This window comes from Sciurus carolinensis, chromosome 6 (genome assembly GCF_902686445.1).
Source record: "Sciurus carolinensis chromosome 6, mSciCar1.2, whole genome shotgun sequence".
In the NCBI taxonomy this organism is placed as follows: Eukaryota; Metazoa; Chordata; class Mammalia; order Rodentia; family Sciuridae; genus Sciurus; species Sciurus carolinensis.
This window is the reverse complement of record NC_062218.1, coordinates 65,156,858-65,178,379: the sequence shown is the minus strand read 5'-3', so window position 1 is coordinate 65,178,379 and position 21,522 is coordinate 65,156,858. Positions and strand designations below refer to the sequence as shown.

At 32.7% G+C, this 21,522-nt stretch overlaps 1 protein-coding gene across 2 annotated transcripts in view; it reads left to right on the top strand.

The window, feature by feature from the left end:
* Homer1 (homer scaffold protein 1) overlaps positions 1 to 21,522 on the top strand; it is a 136,256-nt gene that overhangs the window by 56,457 nt on the left and 58,277 nt on the right. The window contains exons 2-5 of one of the 2 annotated variants that reach the window (XM_047555341.1): positions 2,383 to 2,539; positions 7,502 to 7,633; positions 11,329 to 11,421; positions 19,534 to 19,673. In XM_047555341.1, the coding sequence (XP_047411297.1) occupies positions 2,383 to 2,539; positions 7,502 to 7,633; positions 11,329 to 11,421; positions 19,534 to 19,673 (522 nt within the window). Of the gene's footprint in view, positions 1 to 2,382; positions 2,540 to 7,501; positions 7,634 to 11,313; positions 11,422 to 19,533; positions 19,674 to 21,522 lie in introns of both variants that reach the window. The other variant, XM_047555340.1, reaches the window with a different exon arrangement.

The window sequence follows — 21,522 nt, the reverse complement described above, 5'->3', positions numbered from 1 at the left end:
TCATTTACTATTATACCCTGTAAGATGCAATATATCCTCATTACTGCTAGGAATTCTGTTCCCTGTATTAGTAGTGACAATTATTCCTCAAGCTTTTACATTCAGACTTCAGTAGGTCAGCTTTTGATTCCAGAAAACTTGAATTATAATTTTTTAAAAACCAGCTATTCATAAAATAATTGAAGAAAGCCATGTACTTAGTTAATATTCAAATGTCGTTTACTTATAACTAGTTAAAAGATTTTTATTCTGAAAGGAATTAAATTCTGTGATTAAATTGGGTGAGTTAATGATGTGAAGAGTCTTTACTGGACTCAAAACATTACTTTTCCACTGAATTTGTTGATTGTTCATAGAAAGCTTGCAAAAGCAATTATTTTAACAGCTAATTAATTTTTTATAAAATGTTGATCAGAACACGTTTGTGTAATTACCATCCTGAACTATTTAGAAATCTAACTCCCACATCAAATGAAAACAACAAAAAATTATCAAGTCAGTAAAGAATAGGGTGTTACACTTTCTCCTTCCTTACATGCTTTGATAGAGTTGTATGTGATTATACTTCTCTGTGTTGGAACTAGCAACAGTCTGATCAACTATACTTTTACCTGAAACTATAAAAGGTGAAAAAAAGAAAAATAGGGATTGTAAAACTTTTGAAAAATAACCCAAGTTTTAGCACCAGCCTCACTGCAAATCAGAGATTGATGGGGGAAAGGGAATGAATGAATCTGCCTAGCTAATTAATAATTATTTATTAAATGAATTCATATGTAATGGTATGTAAACAAGAAGGGATGACTCAGCTTCATTTTTTAGGGAGTGCCACAAAATTTCATTTCAAAAGTAGTTATTTAATAAGAAAAGGTGTATTGGAGATTTTCAGAAAAACCTAGGGAAAGAGCTAGGTTACCTATGGCGAAGACACCTCCCTTTTACACTGCACTCTCAGGGCTACGGTTGAGATGGGAGTCATATGATGCTAACCCATCATTATTAACCTGAGGAGCTAATTTGCCAAGGATCAGATTTGCCTTGACTGTTCTTCTGACTTCTGTTTATATGTTCTCCTTTTTCTTTAATATTTTAAATTAAAATTTATGAATTAGTTTAATATTAAACATTACTAGTTAAAATTCTCTTTAGGATTTTGAACTGCTTCAGAAAAGAAAAGGTGTGTAGTAAAATGTAAGAGATGAGATTTATTTGAACTGGGGAAAAAAGGCAACAATAACTACCTGAAAAATATTGTTTCCAAAGAGTTTTTACTCAGAAAATTTTGTATTATATCGATTGTTATACATAGGTCATATCATGCTTGTTTTCCAAAATGTATCAAATTTTGTAATATCCTGAATTTATATTTTTTATTAAATTAGGATTTTTGAAATCCTTAAGTCTCTATTTGATCTAAGAAAGCAGTATTTGTGGTTTTGAGCAACTTTTCCACATACTCCTCAATATAGTATGTAAATGTATAGTATTTAAACTTCTTATGTAAACTTTCTAAGTTATTAATACTTAAAACAGGTACTCATTAAGTGAGTAAAAACTGGTAACCTCATAAGTGTCAAATATAAGATATTTTAACAGAGTACAGTCCATTCTTATTATTCATAATAGTTATGATCTTTAAAGTGCCAGGAAACTGAATTAACAAATAATGGACCATTGCTTCTTTGGAAATACAGTGTCATGTTCCTGCAAACCTCTTGTCATAGCATTTTTGTCAGTCAGCACAGAACTTTGTTTTATGTGTATTTCTTTTTTTTTTTTTTGCGCGGTGCTGGGAATTGAACCCAGGGCCTTGTGCTTGCAAGGCAAGCACTCTACCAACTGAGCTATCTTATTAGAGACCTCGTTTAATGTGTATTGTTGCTGCATTACCATTGAACTCATGGTCAACAACACTATAATTCATGCCTGAATGAAGTTTATCTAACACACATTTTTCTCCACGAGGTACATTATTATAGCCTTATTGCACCCAGAAACAGAACGTACTTAGGAACTCTTGAGCGCTATCCTGAGGGGCTGTTTTAAACTGAAAGCACCAACAATGAGCATAAAAATGCAAAAAATGTGCTAACAGACTGTAAAAGGGACACTTGTTATGTAGTGTGAGTGCTGAAACAAGAAGGTAGAAATATCAACTTGTTCCACATCAGAGGAAAAGCATATCAGGACACTCAGGTTTTTCCGATGTTTTTTTTAAAAACCTGGAATACTTAGAATATTCACATTTGAAAGAAAGTTACTTTTTGGAGGGGGTGTATATGGATGTTGGCTAAACAAAGTCACCTTACAGTTTCATATTCTCTTGTCCTGTGAAGTAAAACTGACTGCTTTCAGTTTGTCGTTTTCTTTTTTGCCATGCAGGGAACAACCTATCTTCAGCACTCGAGCTCATGTCTTCCAGATTGACCCAAATACAAAGAAGAACTGGGTACCCACCAGCAAGCATGCAGTTACTGTGTCTTATTTTTATGACAGCACAAGAAATGTGTATAGGATAATCAGTTTAGATGGTTCAAAGGTAAGTTACTTTAAATAATCTTACTGTTTTGCATTTTATAGTATAGCATTTCAGTTTTATTCAGATTTTATCTTTATTAAAATAAAATCCTTCTTTTTTGAATTTTCAGAACTTTAAGGAAACATTCTTAGGGTAGCAACAATTTTTTTGTCCACTCTATTGTTTGGATTAACCCTCATACTATATTGAATTATGTGCCAATAATATTTTACAATCATTCATTTTATTTCATATTCATTGCTTATCTCCTATGTGTCGGGCACTATGCCAGGTCCTGTGAACAGAAAACATGATAGAGAATTCTAGGATCTAGAATTTTTTTCATATGCATTTCCATATTAGTCAGTTTTTTTTTTTTTTTTTTTTTTTTATTACTACAAGATACCTGACACATGCTTCTTATGAAGAAAGAGGCTTACTTAGCTCACAGTCTTGGAGGTTGAAAGTCCAAACAGTGCAGTGCAGCTTGATAATCACTCCCCTTATTTGCAGGGGCTGCTTCTGGGTAGCTATGATGGGAACCTGCTGGGGAACAAGTGATTACATCTTGAACCAGGAGCGGAGAGAGATGAGTGGGGCTAGGCTAACTCCTTTTATAACACGAGAACTCAAGTAGTCTCATGAGAACTACCTTCCAAGAACACACCCCCAGTGACCTGAGGACCTTCCACTAGGTCCCATCCTTTGAAGGTTTCTCAGCACCTCCCTCCAGTCATAGGAACTTTTGGGAGAACACATACCGTACCCAAATCATGGTAACTTCTGTAGACTAGTAGGCAGTTCAAAAATCCCTGAATCATATGAAGTCTGTCAATAACAGTACTGAAGCTGACAGTCCTTATCTGAATAGAAGTATATGGACAGAAAACCTTAAGATTTTATTTTTAAGAGAGGCCGACAATAAAATTTAAGAGCAAGGACAGCTTGGGTTCAACTTTCAGCTCCACCAATTACCAAATATTTTGACTTTGAACAAATTATTTCAAAACACCTAATGCTTGGTAGATAGTGTACCCTTCAAAGGGAGAAAAAGCCATTTTATCATCAGTGAATTTTATCTAACTGACTTGGATAAAGAAATTCCAGGCATCAAATTGTGGATATAAAGTGTGTAGGAAGATGAAATTCATTCTCTCCTTCAAGCTTTGATGAAACCATGGAGGACTTTCAAGCCCCCAGATTTTTTAGCAAGTCACTGTAGGAGTTAAGAGCGGAGACTCTAGAGCCATACTGTTTCTTTGAATTTTTGCTTCACTGTTTGCTAGCCATGTGACTTTTCACATGGTCTTTAACTTCTGTGTGTCTGTTTTCTCATTCAATAAAAAGGAACTAATAAAAATACCTAAATTAGCATTGTTGTGAGGAGGAAATAAATTTAAACCAAATCACAAAGTGTGTTTAAAATTCACTCTATAAATATTTTTAAACTAGATTATAGGACCTCAGGGGCTATTTGTATTTTGTGTCTTGTGCATAGGTAACATATTTATTTTTCTAATTGGTTCTCTTTTCATTTTTACTTAGAGTATTTAAAGGACTTGAAGAAATAGTAATAATTAATTTCTGTGAGGTGTTATTTAATGAGTTATTTTGCCTATTTTGAAACTGATTTAATGAAATGCAACAGATATTAAATGCTGTTGTCTCAGGGTTTAGAATTTTTATTTCTTTTCTCTGACTTGAATCTGAATTTCTGTAATCTCTTGTCTCTTGACCCAAACCACAGTAATTTTATTAGATAAGGAGGGTTAAATGGTACACAAAAATGAAGGTCAACTGATGTAGTCCATGTCTAAGAAAAGAAACTACATGCAAGTGATTAAGTAGATTTCATTTGCTCACCTTCACCAGGTTAAAATGCTGTGAGTTATTCTCAAGGAAGAAAATTGGTGATTAAAAAAAAAAATTCTCATGTGTTCTTCCCTCTGAAGCAATATGAATTATTCTTTTTAGTGTTTCCATTTCCGAATATGCTTTGCTGCTTATAATTATTACTCTTAAATTTAACTTTTTTGAAAAGGTTTTTGTGTTGTTTCATTCAACAAAATCAATCTTCTGTAGCAGAGTTATATTTTATATCACATTTTTCCATTCTGTAGTTAATTTTTCTAAACTGATGCTGTTAACTATAGCAATTCTTACAGGAGGAGTTGTTTCTTGATGAGCACTAGTAGTTGATTTGACTAATGAGTGTTTTTTCCCTTCTCTCTCTCACCTGCATTTCTCTTCTTCCTGATTAAGGTGAAGAGCCTGTAGGTGCTCCTGAGTAGAAAATGTCATTTATTCTTGTTCTTCCACTGTGCATGAGAAGTTTGCTTTAAGGTCTTCTGATCAGTGCTGCAGAGACATTAGCATGGCTGATGGCCAAGATTGGGGTACTACATGATCTATAATGACACAGCATTTCTACTTTCCCTTAAAAGAACAAGAACTCCAGGGTTGAGAGACATATTTATTTTTAAGTACTAAATTTTTTTCTTTTAAAGGATTAATGGTAGTGTTCTAATCAAAGAATCCAAGAAATATTTTTTTTTTTTTTTGATACGGGAATTAAACTCGGGGGCACTCGACCACTAAGCCATATCCCCAGCCCTATTTTGTATTTCATTTAGAAACAGGGTCTCACTGAGTTACTTAGCACCTCACCATAGCTGAGGCTGGCTTTGAACTTTCCATCCTCCTGCCTAAGCCTCCTGAGCTGCTGGGATTACAGGCGTGCTCCACTGTGCCCGGCAAGAAATACATTTTTTAAGTATGGGATTATCTGTTGTTTTAAAGTTTCTTTTTAGTGATTAAAGAATATATAATACTGAGGCAGGAAGGTCCAGTGGAGATTAAAGTGAGACTTTAACAAAGCAGAAAGAAATTAATATGAAATAATTAAAATGGGGTTCAGTGACCAATAACATATTGGTCAGTTTTCTTAGACCTGTAAAATCTTTAGCTACTCCTACTTTTGAGAGATATTAGGGTCACATGTGAAATGTAAAAATGTCGCATTTCTTTGAAAACACTCCCAGCTCAAATGTTCTCTAGAGAATACTGAAGGCCCAGCAAATCCAAAACAGTGCCTGCCATTCTGTGTCTGTTTGCCTTGCACTCTTCATTACATCCTGGTTTCACAGCACTAAGCACTCTCTGAAATGTATATTATCAGCTATTTATTTACTTGTGCATTGACTGACTCCTCTTATTATAGAATGACATTCGTAATTGCCTCTCATATTGTTGTATCTCAGATTTCTAATAACTCAAGAAAAAATGTTGACTAAATGATTCCCTACCATTTGTTTATAAATTTTTCCCCTTTTAATTTTTCATTTTATGAGAGCTACACAAGTTAGAGTAGTTGTTTGCCACAGTTTTACAGATCTAAAATATGCTGACAGAAGACGTTTTGAACCAGAGAGTAAGGAAGCTATATAAGTGTGAATGTATAAATTTTGTCTGGGGACAAGGGCTCTAATATAATAATGATAATACATCTACTGACTGAGAAAATGGAAGGGGCCAGTTTCTGTTCTGTTGTCTTTAGTAAGGCAGTTATCTGTATATTATACGTTGTTATGCCTGCATAGCATAGCTCATAAATGTTCTAGGTTTATGCCATTGTTCATGTGGCAAACAAATTTAACTTTGTTCTGAAAATGTTCGATTTTTCATCCTACTTTTTAATGGTTCATGAGATGGTTGCTTATGAATTTGATAATGTCTTTATTATTGGGGTCACATTTCAATTTTAATTTGGAGGTCATTAGACTATCCAACTAAAAATGATTGCCCTTCTGGTACTGACAGAAAGCATGAATTAATGTAATAGTTAAATTATTATGATCACCAAAGTTAGTGTTTAATAACATGACAAAATGGTAGTTTTCCAAGAAATTAAGTGTTAAACAGAATGATATTGTCATGAATCTATGCTCCTCTGTGAGAAAAGAGGAGAAGTTTTTATTTAGGGATATGTTTATTGTCTTGAGTAAAGGAAAAACTACTCAACGATTGAAAGTCTCTTTTGTATCACAAAGTTTTAGGTAAATCAACTTTTAGAAACTCTTGATTATGAATTTTAGAAAATTAGCATTATTTTTTTCTTTTCTATTTTCTTTTTCTTTTTTGGTACATGTGTTTGAATCTAAGGGTGCTTAATCATTGAGCCACATCCCTAGTTCTTTTTATTTTTTATTTGGAGACAGGGTCTTGCTATGTTGCTTAGGGCTTTGCAGAGTTGCTGAAGATCATCTTGAACTTGCCATCTTTCTGCTTCAGAAAATTGCTGGGATTATGGGCATGCACCATTGCACTGGGCTATTTTTTTTTAAAATTTATATATTTATTATTTTGAAAATTCTTTAGAGAGTGGGACCCTACTTTTAAATATTTAACTATTACTAAGTCTAAAGTCCTGTTTCCAATGAATATCACCATCAAATTAATAAATGTTGATCCTAAATTTTCAAAGGGAGGGAAGAAACTGATTTTTTTAGATGACAGGAAAATTTATTTTGAATATAAGTAGTTGAATTTTTTGTAGGGTGGTTTCTGGGCATTGAACTCAGGGGTACTCCACCACTGAACCACATTCCCAGCCCTACTTTTGGATTTTATTTAGAAACAGGGTCTCACTGAGTTGCTTAGTGTCTTGCTGTTGCTGAGGCTGGCTTTGAACTTGCAGTCCACCTGTCTCAGCCTCCTGTGCTGCTGGGATTGCAGGCATGCACCAACACACCTGGCAGATGTTGAAATTTTTGATGGTCAGATGCCATTATATTTATGATCTATTAGGTACCATATTTCCACATTGTCATTTACAATACTGGAAATTAATTTTACAACTGTGTTTATATATTTAACATTGAGACTTACAAGTGATCCTAAATTTTTATGTAATTAAATGATCCTGTATTTAAATGCCTGTTTGCCAATTTTTGGCTGGTTACTCATACTTGTTTTATTTTTCAGGCAATAATAAATAGCACCATCACTCCAAACATGACATTTACTAAAACATCTCAGAAGTTTGGCCAGTGGGCCGATAGCCGGGCAAACACTGTTTATGGATTGGGGTTCTCTTCTGAGCATCATCTTTCAAAAGTAAGTTAAATCATAAGATCTGAGTGAAAATCATCTTCAATTTATGTCTTCACTATATAGTAGAAAATGGAGCATATAAAATATACGAGAAATTTGTTTAATATTCTTAGAACAACTCTAGTGACTTTCGAGTAAGAAGAGATCATTGGCCACAAGAATGGGATCCTAATTAGAATAAGTTATACTCCATGTACGTATAATATGTCAAAATACACTCTACTGTCATGTATATCTAAAAAAGAACTAATAAAAAAAGAGATTATTGAATTCTTCTGTCACTTGGAAAATTTATTGTACATATTAGAAATAGTTAACATTTGTTGAAGGATTTTAATTATCTGTACAATAGGAAATAAAATATGGAGATTAATAGTTCAGAGGCATTTTGCTGAGAAATTAGCATCCTCAGATGTAGATCATCCAAAACATAGGGTAGATACCAGCCTCTTCTGAATTGTGAAAACTGAAGCTGATAGTGATATAGTTTTCAGGTTTTTAGATGACAGGCACATATAAATTTTTGTGTTTAGGGAAAATTGTGCTTTATCTTAGTGTAGATTACTTTGAACTCTGATGCAATACTGAGTGGGATCCAGTAGGCACATGAGGACTTGGATAATACTAACCAAGTGAATTATTTTGGCCAGAGGAGCCAGTAAAACATGGAACATCACCAGACCTGGCTATATGCTGAAGCCATGCAGTGATCATATCAGTAGCACCTAGAGTTCATATGGATGTTACACAGGAAGAATATATAAGGAAAAGGCAACAATCTCAGGATATTAAGATGATCAGGAAGATAAATATTACTCTGCTTTTCACAGTGCATCCACTAGACCTAAAGATTTATGCTAAAACTGTACCGTTTGAAGTATTCTGTTAAAAGGATAACCCTACATTTGAAACATTTTGTGTGTGATTTGGTATAGACAGATTCTGGTGGCTTGAGAATTAAAATTATGCAAGTGCAGAGTGATCAGGCTCTTGTAGATAGACACTGTTAATAATTATATAAAACGTTAAGAATTTATTGCAGATATCATTCAGATTCTTAAAAATGATCTTTTAAGAACCCTTACACTTTTGTGAATATTATAGATAGTTCAGTAATTAAAATAATCTACTTTGTTTTCTTCTCCTTTATTATAAACATTCCTTAACACTAATGTTTTCAGGGTTTTTTGTTATCTTTTCAATATGTAGTTTAAAGCTCAATTTTAAGACTATTTTAACTTTTGCCTTTGTGATTATAAGTCATTCCCTGTATGACGATTAAAACAAATAAGGATTATCTGATTTGGTTTCTCTTACACATGTCTTATATTTCTGGAACTGTGGTAAAGATATATCTCAACATAACAAGGAGCATTACCCTTCCATAAATAATCCCCTTGGAAAATCATGTTTATTCTAATATATTTGTTGTTACTCATAAATTTTTTAGAACTTTTGTTTTGGAACAGTTTATTAAAACCTATATCTGAAAACAAATATATGAACTCTACTCCCTGCCTCCCCGCAAAAAGAATATTCTACTTATTGAATTTCTTGATTTTATAGTACAAGAACTAAATTGTAGATTAATTTCTCAAACTTGCACAAGATGATTTTTAGGTCTAAGTAATTTTGATTGTAAATTAAATTCTTTGTTACATGTTTCAAATTACTGAGCAGCTAGCTAATGTAGTAAAGGAATAGTTTATTAAATTCTGTCAATCACTGTCTCCTCTTATTTGGAATTTTTATCTGGAAATGACTTTTTATTTTTCAAGATTTTTTTTTCATTAAAGTTAGCTTATACTTTTAACCCAATATTACTAGTGTGAACCCTATTATTTTAAGGTAGATTACATGTTGAGAAACAACCCTAAAGCTCTTGGAGTCAAGTCTGATTCATCTGTTCATTGGATTTGTAGCTCCAAGAGTGTTAAGATCAGCCTCCTGTGAATGTGTTGATGCAGAGGTAACAAAAATCATGATTTATTTTCCAAGCTACCTCGAAGATTAATTTTGGTGCTTTTCAAACTGCAGGGAACCCAGAGGAATTCATAATCACTTACATAAATGAAGCAAGCATATAAATATTCTGTTTTGTTTTATTAAAAAAACATGAGTGAGTCAAAGCATTACAAGGGTTTGGAGAAAGCTCTGAAGGAAATGGTAGATAAGGCTTCTCAAAACAAAGGAAAGCAGCATGATTGGAAAAAATGTACAGTTGCCTAAAGTTGACTGATGTGAGCAAAATTCCAGCTGCACTTGGATCATTAGCATGTTTACTTAAGTTGTATTTGTTGTTAAGGAGACAAAGCCATCATGTTTTTCTTCTGCTGAAAACTAAGGATATAAAAATAAGCTGTAGTATTTATGAAGTTGAAAAGGCTTTTAAACATAAAATATTTTGGAATGCTGAATTAGCAGAAGAGAAACCATAATTATATAAAGAGAATTTAATTAAATTATGGTTTTGTTTTTCTTTCATTTCCACCAATGTGAGACTTTAGCTTTCTATTAAAAAAATTTATTTTTCATGTAAGAGGGTATTCTGTTCCATTAGAGAAGTGTAGTAGCACAGATTCAGTTCCCTGATCTATCTCCGTGTATGTGGAGGTACAAGGTTTAAGGTAAGAAGGGAAAGTTGTGATGATAAATCATAAAATACAGAAACTTTAAAAAAAAAAACGTGCAATTTACTCTCCCTGATTTTAAAGTCACTTAAATCTAACAATAGAAACATCTTGTTTATCTTCAGCACTCAGTCACAAAGGGTAGATTTTATAAAAGTAACACTTTTTCATTTAATAAATTAAATTTTGACTCTCCTCCATCTCTCAAGGCAGATCAGAATATCACAGGCCTTTCCTCCCTAAACTTTCCTTCCCAAGATGGAACTGAAATCAGGACTGACTTGTGTGGGCTTGATAAGGAAGCTATAATTTCGTATTTTTATTGCCAACTATAACAGGTATTTTAAGTTACACAGACAATTTAGGTTTTTAAATTTAGTTCTTTTGTTATTCTCTGATATTAGTAATACAGTAGCCTCACTTCCCAAACATTTTAAATTGATACTATTCGTGGGCTTGGTGTTTTATAGTTTCTTACAGGTTTCTAAGAATTAGCATATCATGAACAATAATAATTTTTGTTTTGAAATTACAAATCTTAAAAGACCAGGTGGAGTGTATTATCCTTTTCTGGTGGTGTACCTTAGTTGCTTAGAAATTTTTGAAAATGAATGTTTAGTTTTGTCAGTTAATGTAATAATTATTAACTATTTATAATATTGAAAATAAAATGACTTAGAATAATATGAGAGTTAATATTTTATTAATAATTAAAAGCATTTTTCAGTACTGTGACATTTATAAGTAGGTACTTAAGAAATTCAATTTTCTCATTGATAAACAATATAGTATGCTATTTTTACTGGTCTTAATTATTTCTGAGCAACCAAGGATAAGCTGGCTGACACCACATTCTAACTTCATATATAGTGATGCTTTTGAATGAAAATTTGTCAAAGTACTTTATGCACAGTAGGCTTCTTTTTTGTCATTTTCGTGTTATAAACTATAATTGCTTTGAAGGCTACGTTATTTGTTGTTTTTCAGAAAATGAAAGACAAATATGGTAAAAATGGGCACTGTGAATTACTGGTTTTTGGCTAATGTATACAGTCTTTATACATTCAGTTTGCAGAAAAGTTTCAGGAGTTTAAAGAAGCTGCTCGACTGGCAAAGGAGAAATCACAAGAGAAGATGGAACTTACCAGTACACCTTCACAGGTAGTATTTCATTTCTATTTTTGTTTGTGAGCCTTGTTCATTTCAGATGGTGCCCTTTATGCCAGAGTTAAATTTGTGGAAATAATAGCAAAATTAATTTCCAAAGTGGATGTAAAAATGCACTTTTTAGTTATATCTACTGGTAGAAAAATTTTTTTCCTTTGTATGTCAATGTCTGCAAGAATATTTTAAAATTAATTTTACTAATTAAAACTCAGATTATTTAAATGTGCATAACAACTTAAAAGTACATAAAGATCATGAATTTGCTTATGTTTGTCTTTTGTGTTCTTTTAGGTGATGATTAGTTAAATTTGGCCACAGAGGAGACATAGGAGAGGCTCAGGAGAATAAAAATATTATTATATTCTAAAAAGTGGCCACAGCATACCTTGCATAGGCTGGATAGAAGGAGTGTGGCTCTGAATTGACTAGATTGGTGTCAGGATGGTCCCTGCTGGGCCCTCAGTATCTCTTTAAGAATCAACTACCCTGGGAGGAAAAAGTGATTTCTCCCCAGCTAGAAGGTATTTTTAAAATGTCAAAAAAAAAAAAAAAAAAATGCAGATACTTTTAAAATATATAAACAATATAATTTGTTGGGTTGTTTTATATATTTTTTTTGTGCCCTACCTAGTTTTAAAGTCTACTTAAGTCCAATAATTGAAACATCTTATTTATACTTAGCACTGAGGCACAAAAGTATGACTTTTGTAAATAGCCTATTATTGTCTGTCAATTTTCTTTATATATGTAGTTTTTTACTTGTTGATGGACCTTTATTTTATTCATTTATTTATATGCTGTGCTGAGAATCAAATCTAGTGCTTGTGAGGCAGGATCTCTATCACCGAGCCACAACCTCAGCCCAGAATTTTTTTTAATTGGAAATGATGTCTTCAGTTGAGTGCTGGGGATATAGCTCAGTAGTAGAATGCTGACCTAGCAATTTCAAAACCCAGCAGCAGGCAAACACTCTACCAACTGAGCTATATCCCCAGCCCCCTAAAAATTTTTTTAAAATTAAAAAATGATTTATATTTCCAAATAAAGTTCACTAAATAGTTACATTTCAGTACTTATACAATGGTTTTATGATTCATATATAAAATGCCAGTTATATTCAGCTCCTTAATAATAGACTTTTCTAAAGTTAATTTTCATTTTAATTTTGTTCTTAAGAGTAAGATTCAGCTTCATGCTGTTTCCTTTGTAGTAATTGCTTCTGAAGTATACTCTCGCTTTTATGAAAAGGTAGAATCAGATGATACAAATGTTTCTCTACTGTCTGAAGAAGTAAATAGAAATTACCTTGCAATTTAGCAAATAGCCAAATGTTTGAACAGTATAGAAAATTATTTGCTCTTCATCTCCCTCCCTGGCACCAACTCTATAAACCCCACTAATATTAAATTGATTTATTTACACACACACACAAAACTAGGATTCTGTTAAGTATGTGTAAAATACATATTTCCTCAGCGACTGAAGGTTTACTCTGGATTGAAGCCAAAGCTCTAGTATACCTCTGTAGCTGTAGTGACCTGGAATAACTTAAATCGTTATTTTGAAACTTCCTTTGGATCTGTCTTCTCTAATGCTCTGACAGTGTAGTGTGGTATGTTTAAACATAAACATAAAAGCCTGTTTGAAATTAAGTAGTAGTACATGTTGGAAGCTCTGATTCTTCAGGTGAATGATTCTACTTTTACAAGAAGATGCAATAAACAGTACATTCAATAAGAGAATACTCAAAGAATTTCAATAAAATTGTATGGATTAAACTTTGCCCTTATACTTAGTTCCTATTTCTTTAATCACAACATACATTTTTTTGTTTAATTGGTTATGAACTAGTACAAGTTGTTAAGATACCCACTCCTCTTTGGTGGAAAGAATGTCTTTAAAAAGTCTTTACTTTTATCAAAGGAATGTATCAAAGATGCTTACATTTGGGAAATTCTGTGAAATACAAAGAATAAAGAAACATCTTAAGTTCATCAGCATTTGAGAACCAAAATATACAGACCTTAATTTATCTTTATAAAACATTTGAAGTTTTATCATTGATTTAATATGTAGAAGCCAGAGTAATGGTAAGAAAAAATATTTAATTTTTCTGTGTTAGTCAGTTTTCCTTCACCGTGGCAAAATATCTGACATAAACAACTTGAAAGTAGGATAGGTTTATTTTGGTTCAGGTTTTCAGAGGTGTTAGTGGTGCATGCCCATTTGACCCTGTTGCTTTGGGCCTATGTCAGCACAGTGCATCATAGTGGAGCAAGCTGTTCACCTCATGGTAGCCAGAAAGCAAAGAAAGAGAAGTGGTTATTGGAGTTCCAATATCCCCTTCAAGGCCTGCCTCCAATGATCTAACTTCTTTCCACTCTGCCTCACCTGCCAGAGGTTCTACCACCCTCTCAACATGCTGGTAACCAAGCATTTAGCCTGGTTCAAACCATACACTCCCTTTACCCTTTTTGTGACAATTTGTAATATTTGTTTCCTTTGAATAATATGGCCCTCAGTGACTCTTGTTCTACTCACCTAAAAAGAACTTGATTTACTGTTTTTACCCAATCTTTTTCATTAATGCTTTGCCTGAAAAATAGACTTAGGAATTCAGCAAAGAGGAGATTAAATAGAGTAATCAGTAATTGTTTAAGCGAAAAAATGGATAATAATATACAATTGGTCATAGCTTTTGTTTTATTTGAAGTTAAAACACTGGTTAAGACTATGAGTTTTTGAGTCAGAAAAAGACATGTATCCATTTTCTGTCACTCTGTGATCTTGGAAAAGTTGCTTAACTTACGTGTGTTTATACATTTGTAAAATGAGTATTATTTTGCAGAATTATTGTGAGGAATGAATGTGATAATGACAGTTCATGATTAATAATGGGCTGTAGACCATTCATTCTAGGTGTGAATCTTGTCTCTAACCCTTACTAGCTTTATGAACTTAGGCAAGTTACTATTATTTTTTTATCTATAAAATGTAAATATGAACAACATGTCCTTCCTAGAGTTATTGTGAGAATTAAATGGGGATCTGAAAATGCTTATCAGATATTAAATGAATGCTCAATTAATACGAACAACTGTTCTTGATGATGTGGTTGAAATGGTGAGGATAATGATATAAAGGAGAAAAACAGTATCTGACACATAACCATTATCTAGAAAAGACATTTACCTTATTGTATAAATCCTGAATCAAAATTCCTTGGAATACTTATTAAAATACAAATTGCTGAGTCCCATTCATAGAGTTGCTCTTTAGTAAGTCTGAGATGGGGTCCAAGTATTTGCCTTTTTGACACCTTTTCACAGAAGATGCTAATGCTCCTGGTCTAGGGACCATCTTTGAGAAAAACGGTGCTGTAGGTAATCATTTCACCTCCCTAAAGCCTTGAGATGAAAGGAGTCTGGTATTTAGAGCAGTTAGCCAATTCCCCATTCTTAGACTCTTGAGCTAAGGTTGTACACTTAACTTATTAGAGAATTAAAGCTGAGATGAGCCTGGAAAAGGACCATAATAGCAGAGGGTAAAGAGACTGTAACATGTTTTGATGAGCTTGAAGAGCAGGTAGAAAGAATGGGATAGACTGGGAGGACAGAAGGCTGTAGGGCACAAGCTCTCATATCTGCTTGAACCAAAATCAGTTATTAATCTGTTAATTTAAAAAGTCAGTTAATGTGAAAAAGTTTTAAAAAAGATTTTTACTTTAAAATTTGTAAATTGAAATTCAATAATATAATATTTTATTCACCAGTATTTTGATGTAAAGAAATGTTAGGGTTTTTTGTCATTTTTCTGACATAGTTGTTTATTATATATGATAATAATATATAATAAACAATAATATATAGCACATGCTATTAAATATGGCTTATAAATGCAGTTGCTATAAACTGGTTTGGAACAAATACAGTTTGCTCTTTGTTAAGCATTTAGTACACAGGTGGGTACAAAATTCATAAACAGTGGAAATTAACCCTCTAGCCCTGACTATCATCATTCAGTTAGTGTGTAATACATAGGGAAGAGCATGGGTTAATCTAGAGAGTCAGATTTTTTTTTTTTTTGTAGTGCTGAGGATCAAACACAGTTCCTTATACATACTAGCCAAGTGCTCAACCACTGAGATCCCCACCTCCGCAATACTGCAATACTTCTGTCGATATCAGAAAATGGGATTTAAAAGATCGTGACTCTGGATGGTGACTAAGTATAGGGAATAATTTACAACAGAGGATTAGGGAATACTTGTCTTGAGATCTTGGCCCCATTTTCCTTTATGTGTCTGTTTGCTCTTCTGGTCTCTTGCCTCCATCTCTACTGGCATGGGACCAAAACTATTAGCTCCTCTTCCAATTTTTCCTGTTAGAGCCTCTGATAAGGAAAGACTGAGGTTCTCATCTTCCTTCAAGTATAAAAGACCAGAGTGGAATGGTTCTTCTGTTAATGTTTGTTAAATGATAAAGGACCCTGTTTTACTTTTTTAGTGGTACTGGGGATGGAATTCCAAGGCCTTATACATGCTAGGCAAGTGCTCTACCACTAGCGACATCTGCAGTCCTCTTTTTTGTTTTTTTGAGACACTAAATTGCTAATTGCCCAGACTGGTCTCAAACTTGTGATCCTCCTGGGATTACAGGTATGTGGTATCATGCCCAACCAGCCCTATTTTACTTAAGCCAAAAAGGAGAAAACTTTAACAGGAATTTTAATTTTGGGCTTTATTTGAATTAAATAGAAGGTGGTAGTGGTACTGGGTCTGTCTAGTGGGGAAGGACAATGATACCCCTTGTCCTCACCCACATTCTCCCAGAGTAGGTGGTCATAACACCCTGAAGGCTGGTCCCAGAGTGCTGGCCACATTAATTTCTTTTTCACATGAATATTCTTAGTTTTTTATTTTTTTCATTCTTGCCATTTCATAAATGAATAAGAAAAGAGAATTCTAAACAAGTACTTCTTGAATCTTATATCTCTGTTTGGACTTTTTTTAAAATGATATTTTCATATTAGTCTTTGCTCTCAATATTCACTCAGATTTTAATTTCTAAAAATAATTTTTCTTTACTTTGGCTGTCATTTTTCTTTTTCTGATTATAGAGTATTTGTTTTGGTGGGAAGTATGGGGAGATTTTCCCAGAAACAATGAGAAGCAAAGTGAGAAATGAGTGGTTTTATTTCTCAAAATAGGATATAAAGGCAATAGAGGGACTCATTAGATCTCTTTTTGTTTACATTTACTTTTTTTTTTTTTTTTTGCTTTTTTCAGTTATCAGTATTGGTTTACATTTATGTATAGACATGCACACAGACATGTATGTGTGTGTGTGTGTGTGCGTGTGTGTGTATCTCTCAAAGATGTTAATTGATAAAACATTTACTGTAGAAATGTCAGCTATATTAAGAATTTCTTCCTAAAGAGCAATCATCCTTTTTTCTTCAGAATTTTGTACTCTAATACGTATACCCCCAAAGTTTTTTATTTTAACTTTTGACTTAAAGATATAAAATGTTGATTTGTAGAAGGAGTAGAGTATTTTTAAAAGAATAACCAAAGTCAAATATTTAGGAAAATAATACAAAGTTTAGATTGAAAAAGAACTAGATATTTAGAATATGTTAAATTAAAAAACATTTCACAGGGCTATTTTCAGCATATATACAATGTCTACAAGTTTTTATAGAACACTTTTGGTTATTCATAGACTACTTTTGTGTAATTGGAAAGAAAGGGGATTTTGTTTTCCATTTATGCTTTTATTGAGCCTTTTCTTGTTCTCATAGGCACATATTAACTTTAAAAAAAAATTTGCTTTTAGTAGGCTTTTTGTTTTTCATAATTATCTAGGATAACTAAATATCCCTTAGTTAACAATAGTTAATATTCAAGTTCTCTGAAGAAAAGTCTGCTGCATTGACATGTTGAAATTGTTGTGATCTCTATCCCTTTCTTCTTCCCTTCCTTCTCACTTTAATTTGCCTCTGACAGTGGTTTTCCTACATCAGCAGCATCAACATTCATAACCTTTCCAGTACCCCTACTTCAATTCCATTCGGCTTATTTTATCCCTGTAGTAACAGGAGTATTTACCCTAGAAGGAAGTAAAAAGGTTGCTCCTCTTTCTGTTTTGATCTTAATCTCTCTTTGTCCTCTCTACTCTTCTCCATTGCTTCTAGAAAATTCTTAAATTCCTTAATTGCTCATCCTAGTGATGCCTTTTCAGTTTAACAAGGTTGTTTCTATTATCATTTCTGTTGAATAAAATCTTATCCAACTTAGGGGATGGGGAGATAGCTCAGTCGATAGAGTGCTTGCCTTGTAAGCACAAGGCCCTGGGTTCGATCCCCAGCACCAAAAAAAAAAAAAAAAAAAAATCTTATCCAACTTAATTATTGAGTAGATTAGACAGCCAACCTTGATTTAGTTTGACCTGTCTGGGGGAAAAAAAAAATAGGCCTGATTTATTAATACCAAAGATGGTAATTTCATGGTTTTTACTGGCTACTTAAGCTTTCTCTGACTAATTAAAATGGCCCATGACTGACCTAGAAGTGAAGTCACTTTTTGAATATCGTTCTCATTATTCACTTAAAATGATTTGACTTTGTTTTAAAACAATTTAATGTTGTCATATTTTACTGTAGACTTTATTCTCTTGTTACTAGTTAATGGAAACAAAGAATTTAGGAGAAAGATCTACTAAAGAATAACATTAAAGGCTAAATAGAAATTCCACTAATAATTGAAAAATGGTTAAGTGATAATATGAAATTCAGAAACTTTCCTTTTGCATTGCCTGGTGGTGCTCACCAGAAGTCCCAGCACTCAGGAGTCTCAGGACAGGGAGTATGACCTGAACCTAGGAGTTCAACACCAGCCTGACCACATAGTGAGACCCTGTCTCAAAAAAAGAAAAAGTCCTTTTTGATCTTTGATAGCTTCTTTAATTTATAGTTTATTTTTATGTGAAACAAAATCACATAGTAATATTAAACCTGAAGTCCCATAAAAGAAAATTTTATCACATTAATATTTTTTGCATGTTTTTAGCAGTTCTTATATATTTTTAAGTATATGGGTTATCATAACCTAGGTACTGCTTTATATTCTCATTTTTCTGATTATAAGCATTTTCCTATATTGCTAATATCCATCTTATTTTTATTGATTTCTTTCTAGTTGGCAGATTATGACCATACCTAGCCATTCTATTGGACATTTAGGTTGTCATCTTTTACCTCACCATAGATGAATATTTCATATGTGAAGTTTTATTGCCCAGGGATCATTAGATGTCTCCCAAGCCGTTCTTTAACAGTCTGGTGCAAGACCCCACTCCTGTTTAAAGGTTTATCAAATGATTCCTCTTTCTGGTTTCTGGTAACAAATTTGGGTTAATTAGATGGTAGCAGACATGAGTATCAGTTTCAGCTTCATAATAAATTTAATTTATTTTCTAAAGTGATGAATTTATTTTGACAGACAAATCTTGATTAAAGTAAAGAGACAAATTGCGTGAAGAACAATAATTCTTTTATGAGTACAATTTAAAAAGCTGAAATGTGTTAGCATCATTATGTAATGATACATTATAAAGGTATTTCTGGTAGCTTTTCTAAATAGCTCTGTAGGAATTGAAAAATAGGGAAAATAAAAAAATTGTAAACTTGTTGCAAATTTCTTTCTCCTCTTTGCCCTCCTCCACTCCTGTTCTCTTCTTTTTCTGAATCTCTCCTATTGCCTGCTTCTTTATCCAAAATAAAATCACATCTTGCATTTTTGTGTCATTATTTTCCTGAAGTAATTTTTACATATTTTCTGACTAGTTACTTATAGTAAATCAAAAGTTTTTCAGTTCTTTGAAACTACATTTCTAATTGTGTTTACATTTCTAAATTGTATTGTGTTTGAATGAGTTTTCTTATGAGTTGCTTTGCTTCAAAAATTCTTTTAAGACTTGAAATTTCTGTTGAAATTTGGTTTATGAAAAAGGATACAGCAGTCAGTTTTAACTTTAATATGATGTGTGTACTTGAACAAAAGTATAACTCCTTTTTTTTCCCCCCTCCTCCATCCCTTTCCTTAAGGAATCAGCAGGCGGAGATCTTCAGTCTCCTTTAACTCCTGAAAGTATCAATGGGACAGATGATGAAAGAACACCTGATGTGACACAGAACTCAGAGCCAAGGGCCGAACCAACTCAGAATGCATTGCCATTTTCACATAGGTACAGATTCAATTCACCAATCATGATTAAGTAAAATGTGTAAATATGGAAGCTTATTTGGTTTTAGAAACTCTAAAGTTTTTCAGAACTTAACAACCTTCCAGTGAAAAATTCCAGGTCAGACTTCTTTTATTAATTTATTGTTTATAGTTGCCTAGATGGGCCAGAGTAAACATTTCCTTTATCTGTGTAGAAAAAGGAGTATTGAGCTAATTACAGAGAAGTTGTCTTTCAGTGAAACAAAATACTGTTAATCCCTTCTATTTTTAAAACATAGCCTCTTAAGGGCCCTCTTTGTTTGCCTGGTTTCTATTAAATTGTATTTTTTTAATAGGTCTTCCACTCTGAAATTAAGCTTTACCTTAGTCTTAGAGGTGATATCATCACATGATGTCAAAGAAGGAAAGAAGAGAAACTTCTAGCATGGTAGATTTATTTTTGGACACCAATAGGAGATAAGACTTCTCTTGCCTTTCTGAATTTTAAAAGAATTTGGTACTCTAAAAAAGTTTGTCCTAAATGTGTTCCAAACTAGTTACATTGATTAGTATTGCTCATACTGTGGTATTTTTAGAATGTAAGGAAATCTATGATGTAGTATGGAAGATATAAGACAAATATCTCTCAGTAATCTGTCTTAAAGTTAATTTATATCCTTCCTTGAATGCTTTTCACTCAATTTTGGTTAAAAGTAAGGAAATAGTTTTCTTTTATTGCACTTTTTTTGGGGGGAGGTTCCATTACTTTAAAAATCTCATTCTTTGGCATATTTAAGAATTGTGAAGTGAGGTGTTTCAAACTCTTAGAAGAATTTTAATTTTGATTGAAATTTGTTAAATATTAGGGACATAGGATTAAGCATAATAGAGACTAAGAGAACTCATGATCAGGATAAAGAAGAAAAATGAGATAGTTTTTTAAGTAATGAGTAGAGGAGAACTATTTGTGAGGCTATTCTCATTTGTTGCCTAAAATGCTAATAATTTTATATAAAACATATATATACATATATATAGTCTTAACAAAAACTACAGTTTTTTACATTTCCTTCCTTTAATAAAAATATTTACCGTATCCATTTAGTAGACTTAACTGCACTAAACATAATTATACTTGATTTCTTTTTTAAAAAATATTATTTTAGTGGGCTGGGGAGATAGCTCAGCTGGTAGAGTGCTTGCCTTGCAAGCACAAGGCCCTGAGTTCGATCCCCAATACTGCAAAAAAAAAAAAAAAAAAAAAAACAACAAAAAATATTATTTTAGTTATCAATAGAACTTTATTTTATTTATTTATATGTGGTGCTGAGAATTAAACCCAGTGCCTCACACATGTTAGGCAAGGACTCTACCACTGAGCTACAACTCCAACCCTATACTTGATTTCTTTAACACTTAAATTGAGCCATCTGCATTGAATACTGTGACAATTAGAAATAAAAAAACTTATATACCTAAAATTTTCTAAATTTTTATTTTGTTAGTCCTTAGTATTTGCATTACTTATGTGGAATTGGTCTTTATTTAATTGACTGTTCTTGGGAGTCTGATAGGAATCACTTTGACTTGAAGATACAGCAGCTTCTTTAGGTAGTGGGATTTATAGATTAGCCATGGAGATATTTGACAGACCTTTGAATATAAAGCTTACCAGGTCAATTTAAACTTTTAATTATGGAAAAGGCATTATAATCATAAATGTTTTCCTTATTAAGAATACTTGACTATAGAATTTTAGAAGACTGATTTTCTGAACTTGTTTTGATTTTATATTAATCAATATTCAGCTAGTTACTTGACCGAAAACAAGATTTCCACCTGAGGTAGATCATTTTACAGCTAATATTAGA